A 10,098-nucleotide genomic window follows, 5' to 3' on the forward strand; every position below is an offset into this window, starting at 1 on the left:
CCACTGAATTGTACACTTAAAGGTACTTCAGCTGGTAAATTTTATGTTGTGTACATTTTACCACAATAAAAAGAATAGATTAGAAAGGCAAGTGAAAAATCCCTTTTACTTGGATTTTTTAATACTTGTAACAACAATGAATAAAATGTGCAATATCTAAAAAGCATTTTAGGAACTCAGGGCCAAATTAATGCATAGTAAGTTAAAATAAACATTTGATATAATAAAGAGGGACATTCGCCACATAATATTTTCCTAATTCAAGCTTGACTCCAAGAAGCAAAGTGATTAGTAACAGACATCAGTTTAGGTGAGAGAAAGGTAAAGGCTATAATACTCGGATATTCCTGCAATTGATGGCAGTGGGCTGGGGGCAGACTTCCTTCTGATTTATTTTAATGCCTTTACTGCTTTGTTACAGTTCACAAATGAGATCTGTGCAAGGCTGCAAATAGCCCACGGAGTGAAAGACCTATCAGGCCAAGTTTACATAAATGCCTTTTCCCCCCCACTCTGCTTGCCAATGACCACATATTTTATTATATGTTTTTAAAAGATTTTACTTATTTATTTATGAGAGACACACAGAGAGGCAGAGACATAGGCAGAGGGAGAAACAGGTTCCCTGTGGGGAGCCTGATGTGGGACTTAATCCCAGGACCCTGGAATCACGACCTGAGCCCAAGGCAGATGCTCAACCCCTGAGCCACCCAGGTGCCCCAGTGACAACATATTTTAGCATCTGTCTTGACCAGTTCAGTTCTCCCACTGAGGCAGAAACTGGTTGTTGAGTTTCATCATCAACAATAACCCTTGGTCTGATATAGGGGGAAAAAATTGCTAGTTAATGTTTCATTAGAGTTTATTCTGTGATGTTTTAACCTTTTATAGTTGTTCATTAGTGATAACTTAGGCACCTCCTTACTGCTTCTCAGGTAGATACCTTAATGAACAACTAAGTTAAAACTGTCCAGGAATCTGTGGTCTTTGTTTCTTCCTTTCTTCCCTCCCTCCTTTGTAAAATCTGCATCTGCATATAGTTTTCTAAAACACTGAGGCTGGGCTCAGGGCACTCATGTTTTCTTTTTTAAAGGTTAATTCAACAAATGTTTCCTAAATACTTAAAATGTTTGAGGGCCAGACGGGAGGTGGTTGTGTGGTGGTGAACAGGTTGGTGGATGGAGGAGGAAGAGCACAAATATTGAAGTCAGATCTCAGTTTTGTCCACTTCTTAGCTCACATTTCTTCTGAAAGTTCTTTCTGACTTTACTTCTCACATATAAAAATGAGCATCACAGAAATAGTTATGATAGCATTAGACATTAAAACAGACAGTTATCATAACAACAAATCATCACTATTACTAAGCTGGGGAGAGGTACAGAAACATGAGAGTAGTTTGGTATGTTCATTAGATAATAGGATAAGTTCCAAAGGAAGGGGGTCCCATAATGTCTGCAGGAAGAGCTTTACGACAAAAAAAGAGAAAACACACATGAAGTAAGTGGAGACCAGTGCTCTCACCTTTCTTGCCTATTTCATTTTGTTGGTCACACTTAAGTGAATACTGACCTTTCATTTTTCTCACTGAGAAATTGGTCCCAGAGTCGGTACATTTTTTTTTCCATTTTGTATTTCTCAAGGTCATTGTCATAGTATGATGTATGAAATGTGGACCTGAGATCACATGGAAGTTGTTTTCCATGAAAATCGTTGACGTTGTCAACCCCAGCTTTCTCAAAGCCCCTGCGCTTTGTTCACTGTTTACAGGCTGACTGAAGTTTAGGTCAGGACTAATCTAAGTGGAATATTCTTGGGAAAGGGGAGAAGTATTGGAAGAGAGGAGGAGGGGTATAGAATGGGATGTTTTGGGGATGTGCCTAGGGAAGCACATTAAGGAGAAGAGCAAAATTACCATGTCATTCCCATTTTATGCTACCATAAAAAGTCAGCATTTGGAAGAGATCGGGTTAAGCCACTTGAATGACTCTGATTGTTTTGGCATTACATTCTTAGTACTTAGTTGTCTAATCAGATAACAATATTCACTTATAAACTGAACTAGATATTCATTTAAAGTAATTTTAGAAATAAAAATCTTCTGTTGCAGTGATTCTTAAACTTTATGGAGATCACAAACCCCACTGAAATTTTGCCCAAGAGCTTTGAACTCTTTTTCAGAAAGATGCACATATATGTGTAATGATTCAGAGAAAATGTCATTTTTAGCAACTGTAAGCATTCCTTATAAGGAGGATTCCATCATTGTTGCAAAGGATGTAAAAAAATGAAGTTTTAGCCAAATACCAGAATTTAACAGACATAAAATTCCAAAGCAAAATCACTATATCCAGACTCTGAAGGAAGCATTTTGAAAGACGTTCCACTAGTCCTCACTCCCCTTACCAATGTGGAGAGTGTGAAAAGGTGGGATTTGGGTTTATGAAGAGATTTCTTTGGAGAGCTTTGTTACCGAGCTCTAAATGCCCTCTACCCATGCCCAGGTGTCAGAGATTACTGCATTTCTTATTCTTCACCTGGGAGGGCCTTCCGTATGATGAAGAAATGGGTTCCATGTAGTTGAGAGAAAAAAGGCCTGGTACCCAACTCCAGGCCAAAAAGCTAAAGCTTCTGGGAGTATCAGGATAGCAGAAATGTTTTGGAAGTATGGAGAGTGAACGGTGTGTGACCAGATTTTGGTAAAGAGAGGTTTGCAAGAACCATTTGGAGTCCTACTGAAGAGGATCTTCAGAAGAGAAAATGGTCATGCATGGAGTGGGTGGCTGTGTCCTAGGGCAGGAGTTGAGGCCAGCTTGGGGGTTGAAAGGTCTTCATCTGTGTCTTTCATCTCAGATTGTCTTCCATCCCAGCAGAGTCCAACAAAGCAGCCAGAGAGTGAGAAATCAGGTGACCCTAGAAGAGAAGCAGAAGTTGAGTACAATCCTGACCCCAAACTCAGCCTTATATGGGAACAGTAGAGAACAAATAAATGGATGGCCGAACACAGATTGAAATGCTGATTGCAATGGAACTGAGATCCCATGTTTTTTGTTTAGACAGACCAAGGGTCTGACATCACTTGAGAGCTGGGAGGTTCATGGCATCTCTCAAGACTTCCATCCAGGGCCGGGGGAGAACTGCTGTATGCCCTCTTCTCTGTCCCTTACATTTTAAAGCAGGTAGAGTGGGATATAAAAATAGATTTGCACTGTGACCACATCTTGCAAGTTGTGCAGTTATATTGATACCCTAGGATGTAAGCAGACCTCCTAGGCTCAGGTGACAGGCTGGCCCTTGGGTTTCATGTGGAAAATGGGAGCTGCTCTGATTAATAAACATGGGGAGGGATTGAATACTAGAAGTATTCAAGAACCAGAAGGGATAAGTCTGGAGGAACAGGACAGACTACATAGTTTGAGGGGCCCAGTGTAAAATAAAAATACTGACTGACCCCTTATTCAAAATTAATTGTGAATTTCAAGAAGGCAACAACAGAGCATTTAACCAACCCTGTGTGACTGCATGGATGTGCATGTCCTGGGGTGAGCAAGGAAGAGAACCTACTAGTTGTCCAGTTGAAGAGATCCTCAGGAGAAGAGGCTCATCTAATTGAAACTTTTTCAGTGAAAGACTCTGGAATGTGATCCCCTCCTCAAGATGCCACAAATCCAGAGCAAAATTGCAAACTTTCCTGTGCAAATGGTCTCTTGTTGAAGCTAGCAAAGGGTCTGGTGAGTAGTGATGGGTTAAAACAGAGTAAGCCAGTAGGTGAGGGGACAACTGGCAGCTGGTTATTTACCTGACACTTTCCATATATTTCAAGGGTTTAGATAAAGAACTCATATTAGATGACAAGAAATTTCCCTATATCATATAGTATCAAGGGGTCAAATGGCCTTTTGTTTATTTCTTTATTAGTGTATCAGGATGTTGCATGATACTTTCTCTGTTGCTCAGTATTGGCGACTGGGGATCAAACCTGGATGTGCAAATATACCAAAACACCTGACATTATAATGAAAACTGTGAATGGTGGGGGCCAGACACCACTTCAGGGTTTACAAAGAGGTGATAGAGCCATTACAGCCCCTGCATCGGTCCAGGCCCCTCCCAGCTATGTTTGAGAGACTGCCCCCCCTCCCCAGGAGACCTCCTGCAGCTGTTCCTCCCTCTGAAGCCAGCCAAGAGAGGTTTCTAGAAAATCCCTCATAGAGAGCAGGGTCGTGAAGTGGGCACGGGCAATTCACTTCTGATTGGCTGTTTGCTTAGGCAGTAGACTTACTCATCTGCCCCTGTCCCTCCTAAGCAGGGCAAAGAGGGTTGGAGACAAGTGGGGGCAGCATGCAATACAGCCCTTGGCACACAAGGATGACCACATTTCTATGGATCAAGTGGACACTGAGATGGTGGTTGGCTCTAGCCTTTCTGTCAGTAAGAAGCTATGGGGAGTATAGATGAGGTAGCAGTAGTTGGAAGTAGCATCCGAGTCTCTCAGGTCAGTGACCAGGGCAAGTGCAGATCCATGTAGGGCTTCCTGAAGAACTCACTTGTAGAAGCAGTCACATTATAGAGAGAAGACAAAAAGGCTACTCTTGATCCCTTACCCCCATCCCACCTCTGCCCATTTAGACACCCTGGAGAAGCTAGGAGAAGAGATTGTTTTCATAGGCCTACTATTTTGCTGCTTACCACCCTACCATTGAGATGAGGAAGGGGAGGAAGAGAGGAAGAGCAGAGACATGCCCCTTTCACCACTTCAGGGCCTCTAGCCACTGGCCTAGCCAGCAATGGGGGAGGGGAAGCTTTGCTTTGCACATGAGGTTGGCATCATTAACTGGACTTGACTGAGATTTTTTTTTAAATTCCAGTTAGTTAACATATAGTGTAATATTAGTTTCAGGTGTACAATATAGTGATTCAACACTTCCACACAACACCTGATGCTCATCACCACACATGCCCTCCTTCATCCCCATCACCTATTTACCCCATCCCCCCACCAACCTCCCTTCTGGTCACCATCAGTTTGTTGTCTTAGTTAAGAGTGTTTCTTGTGGACTTGACTGAGTTTTCTAATATCAGGAAGTGGCCAAGGAGGTTATAGAATCCGTCCAGGGTATCTCATTAAGGGATCACTACTCAGCAGGGAAAGGAGATGCAACACTGCACAGCTGGGAGCAGGATAGAAGAAAAATAACACCATTTCTTATTTGCACCCTATGGACTTCAGACTATTCAATAAACCAGCTATATCTGATTTAGGACTAAAGTCAAATAACTGTGCATTTGTGTTGTGGCGTACTGTGCTTATAAATTGTTTAAGAATGACCAGATTTTTTTCTGCCAATTAAAAACTCAAACTATTAAATGAGGAGAAAAGAGACACACCAGAAGGCAAATTTCCAGATATAGAGAAGAGACATCTAACACTTGCCTTTTTAAAAATCTTCCTTTTTAGAAAAATTTCAACCTATCACACAATCATTAACCATTGATGTAATGGAAAAAATGAGTGTATAAAAACATGTTTGTAAATGATTTGTTATTTTTGTTCATTTGTCATCCATGTTACTCTCTTAAATTATTTAAATTTCATAATAATATTTTGTCAGGCTACTCTTTAATTTCTTACTTCAAATGGGGCTGTGTCCATGATTTTTACATAAGATGGTGTATGGCTTCAGCCTCCCCCCAAGCCCCTCCATTACCAAAGGCTTCTTAAGTATTTGCAATGTTCTTTTTATTTAGATGAAAATTATTTCATTTTCAATTATTACAATTACAATATCTTTAAATGGTTTTTTAAAAGAACTTTAAGATACTAGCTCTAGTGACAAGGAAAAATTGTCAGTAATAACCCATCAAAATACAGTGACTCTTCATTCATTGGTGTCTTCACTATAGAGTTGTTTGCAGACTACAGGCCACAGCTTTATATCATCTGTAGGGACAAGCTCCAGACTTCTTATTTTTCTTGTTTCAGTTCTGCATCATCTATTTCCTTGAGTCCCAGTCTCCTAAAACATAAGCAGTGCAAGATGTTCTCATCCATCATAACAATAGCAAGATTACATATAAAAATACAAGCCATGATCCTCATTGCTGAATTATATTTGAGTTGAATCGTGTTGCATTTGAAACAAGTGAGATGTTGATGAGAACATGAATTTGTAATGAGTATGTATTCCTACTTACCAAGTTACCTTTGACTCATCTTTCCCTCATGACTGTCCCATTGCCAACATCTGGTTAGCTGCCAATTTCTACCTCTGTTTAATATCTTAGGACCTCAGCAGAATGTCAGTGGTTCTCCTTTCCTTGATGAATAATGCTCATTTGCCCAAAGTCCTTTACTTGACCCTGTGTGCACTCTCTGCTCTTAGCCCAAACTTCTTGCCTTCTTTCCTTTCCTCTTCACACCCCTGATGCTCTTGCCGAACTGAACCCTGGCTGTGCTTGTCTTGTCTTGTTCATACTCCTCTCTTTGCCCGAAAGTATCTTCTCTCCTCCAACCAGTCCCTGAATGTTCAAAACAGAGCTACCTTTCAAAGTCTAACTCATGAAACTTTCCCAGATTCCCACATGTAGAAATACTCCCCTTTTCTTCTCCCATGGGCACTGGGGATATACAGTGGACAGAAAGCATGGGAATTCTAGTAGGGGAATGGATCTTAAGCATACATCAGATAGGGATAAGAGCCATGGTAAAAAATAAACCAGGAATGTTCTGAAAAGGTCTCACTTACAAGGTGTCACAGCTTGCTGCCTTACTTTGCATAGGCCTTAAAGTGTCATGTTCTACTTCATAGAAATTTGTTGTTTTTATATATATATTCTCTACTAGAAAATAATAGGTAGGTTGCCTATTAATGAACCTCTTGCTTTCTGATTTGTACATAGTAGCTAATATTAATACAAGCAATGATTATAATAGAACTCATTTATAAAATGAGATCCAGAAAAAAGAAAAAGATTTGATTTAAAGTTGAGGGAGAAAACCTTCTGTATTTGAGACCTGACATATTGGGATGGCTTCCTTTGTACTTATAGATAGCTCCCTCATGCGAGACCTTTTACATTAAAGAGGTCAAATGTTGGACAATATCTCATAGGCTTAAATTCCCAATCCTGTCATTGAATCTTCCTACTCGGTATGTGGCTATTGAATAATGAGATTGATGCCCACGTGGGGCTTAGGGAAAGCCATCTCATTACTTTATACCTATGATCATGTTTATATCTGGTCTTCTGTGCTTCTCAGCTCAGATATTTATTTCCTTGTCCCTTTGCTTTTTTCCTTCTAAGAAACTTAACTTTCTTAGAAACTTCTTCTGAAAAGTGGTAATCCTTTTTAGCATTTTTGGACCAGCTATATATAATGGCCCATGCATTTTAACTGGTTTTCAGGTATTTACCATGGGTGTTTTTGATCAGGATTCTGGATTTCTTGAGGCTGGCATTTCATGGAGTAAAGTAACTCATTGGCAGATGGTGAATGCATGGATTGTTGGAGCAAATCACTCAGCATCTTGGCGACACTTTTGGCTGTTGTTCTCCCAAACCTTTGGGGCAGATTAGGAATATGTCTTAAGATGCTTTCCTTTATATTTCTTCCAAATCTCAGAGGCAGGTTGGCCATTGCCCCAGTGCTTCTTCCTTCTTCCATGGTCCTCCCAAATCTCAAAGGCAAGTTGGCTGCCGAGTGTGGCATTTTGTTGACTGTGGGTGCACTCATCTTAATGACAGTTCTTGGACCCCAATCATTTAGTTCTTCAAAATTGAGACTTCTTTCCTTTTCCCTCTTAGAGTCTCCTTCATGCTATGATTAGAAATGAATATTAAAAGAAATCATTGTTATAAGCAATAGATTTAAACCTCAAATTAACTTAAATCCTGACTTTAGTTAGCAGAATTGTTAAAACTATAAACAAAGTTTGTGTATTCGTATGCAGAATTTTTAAAGATAAATAGTTCGTATTAGGCTTCTTTAAGCAGTCCAGTTTCAATGTCCCTGGACTACTGTAAGACAACCATAAAATATTAATAAAATAAATACAGTGAATACAGCAGTGTGTTTGAGCAGCAGGAGCGTAATAAAGTATTGAAATGAGGCAAAAGTTTGTTTTACTGCAGTTATTCTCATTCAGTTTTTTAAAACTGCAATCTATGTGGTTTATGAAATATTTCACATATTTTTATATTTTGATTTTAGAGAAACCTCCCGCTGTTTCTTCATGTCTCTTGTGTCTCCTCTTTTTAAACGCCAAAGTGGCCGATACATGGAAACAGAGATACTAGCCGGGTTTTGGGGTAGAGTTAGAGGCAGCGCCACTGAATTTCTTTCTTATCTGCTCATATTTAGAGCTCTGCTGTAGGAAACTGATGGTATTTTTATTAATATACAGATTACATTTTTAGTAAAGCACTGGTTGGCTTGTGGGTTACTGTGCCACTAAAATACGGACTGAAAGGAACCATTTGAAATATAGCAAATACTTAATTAGATTTAGCTTTACTGTGAAAATTCGTCCTTATGAAGATTTTTGAATGACTTTTTTTGATTGTAAAAAGTCATATACTCATTTCAGCGAACTTGGAAAATATATAAATATGTAAAAGCATAAAGAAGAAAATAAAAATAACTTGTAATTCTACCCTCTAGGGATAAATACTTTACTTAGATATAGATTACCATAAGTTTATGGTAAATCTATGGCTCATCAGTACTTTACTAAGCAGAAAATATAATCCTTTTTTTTTGTTTGTAGCTGAAGACAATTCAAATGTTTAGCTGAAATGTATCCAGATCTTATTTCTGCAAATATTTATTACAACTGTGTACTTCTAAGCCAAGTGAAAATTATTAATGCACCTTACTCTTGCTAAGTATCATATCCTATACATAAATTGTCATTAGAGAGCCCAGACTGTTTGCTGTTGTGTTAAAAAATACAAGTTACATCAATGTACTGTCATGGGAAGGCAACAGTTTGACAAACAATGAAGCACAAACTAACTTATTCCTGACTCTTTACAAAATACAAAAGCATTAGATTTGGGACAAATATATAGTTAATACTAGTCATGTTAGAGTTAAAAAACTTACCTCAGAATATTTGTCATAATTTTCTTTGCTGTGAAGATTAGACATCATTAATTCATCTGTACAAAAGATGTTTGATGTTAACAAGCTTGAAGTGGCTAAAATCAATAAAATAAAGCGTTTTGATGAAATAACTTTCATTTTGTTCAGAATCTAGAATTAAGTTTCTATGTGTAGCCTGGTGTCTGCAAGAAGGGGAATCGTGGTCTTTTTATACTGTCTAAAAACAAAGGAAAGTTTGATTTATCAGTGAAACCAATTCCACATGTTTTAAGTACTAGTATTAATTAGAGTGCTTAACTAAACTATGTATTTAAGGAATGTGGGTAATTCTTTCTGGAAAGACAGCAATGTTCCTGTTTGCAAATTCATTAACTTTGAAAATAATTTTCCTCATTATGAAGGAGCGTCTAATTAGATAAGTTTGGGGCCATGGTAATTAAGATTCCAAACAAACAGGATGCTTCTTTTCTTTGAGCTCAAATGAAAAATATTTTGGTGTTTGCGTCAATTCTTGAGAAGGAAAAAAATAGTATTCAGTACATGCTAGCTATGTTAAAAAAATTTTTTTTTTTTACCCACACAAAAGAGTTAGGCGTAGTATTTTCAAAATGTCAAACAAAATTCAGAGTGTAAAAAGAGTTCTAAGTCACATAATACCCAAATAAAATGACATTAATTAACTTTTTCTAAAATGCTGTTTGGTTATTAAAGCTTCAGGAGTAAATGTCAGCTGCGACGTGAAAGGTGGGCATAAGACCATGTGCTAGGCGTTTTGACAAACTGGCTGTCTCAGGAGAAGCTGGAGGCAGTTACAGGCCTTTTGTATCTGCCCTGTGGGCCTTATTTGGCAAAACTGTATAAATCACTGGGATTGTATTTCCGTGATGATGCTGTATCCTACCTTCCTCTGCAGAGCCCTTAAGAACCCTAGCAGAGGTTTGGTAAGTCACATACATGCTAATTTTGTTGCTCCCCTGGCTCATATTATTTAG

The 10,098-nt window shown here is 38.7% G+C and overlaps 1 protein-coding gene across 1 annotated transcript; it reads right to left on the reverse strand.

Moving 5' to 3' along the window:
- Window positions 1–5,965: 5,965 nt before the first annotated feature.
- NPVF (neuropeptide VF precursor) lies at window positions 5,966–9,244 on the reverse strand. The gene is made up of 3 exons (XM_041727452.1): window positions 9,103–9,244; window positions 7,416–7,809; window positions 5,966–6,017 (listed from the first exon to the last, which is right to left on the reverse strand). The coding sequence occupies exons 1-3, from the start codon at window positions 9,242–9,244 to the stop codon at window positions 5,966–5,968; spliced, it is 588 nt and encodes a 195-aa protein (XP_041583386.1).
- Between the last annotated feature and the right edge of the window lie 854 nt (window positions 9,245–10,098).

The sequence above is a fragment of the Vulpes lagopus genome, chromosome 13 (genome assembly GCF_018345385.1).
Source record: "Vulpes lagopus strain Blue_001 chromosome 13, ASM1834538v1, whole genome shotgun sequence".
NCBI lineage: Eukaryota > Metazoa > Chordata > Mammalia > Carnivora > Canidae > Vulpes > Vulpes lagopus.

Excerpts from the sequence above, each read along its gene's own strand:
- NPVF (XM_041727452.1), bottom strand. The coding sequence starts at position 9,244 with ATGAAAGTTATTTCATCAAAACGCTTTATTTTATTGATTTTAGCCACT. Across the intron at positions 7,810-9,102 it reads TGACAAATATTCTGAGGTAA|ACTCTAAGAGGGAAAAGGAA; the intron begins GTTTTTTAACTC and ends AGCATGAAGGAG. Across the intron at positions 6,018-7,415 it reads CCTGATCAAAAACACCCATG|GAGACTGGGACTCAAGGAAA; the intron begins GTAAATACCTGA and ends CTTATGTTTTAG.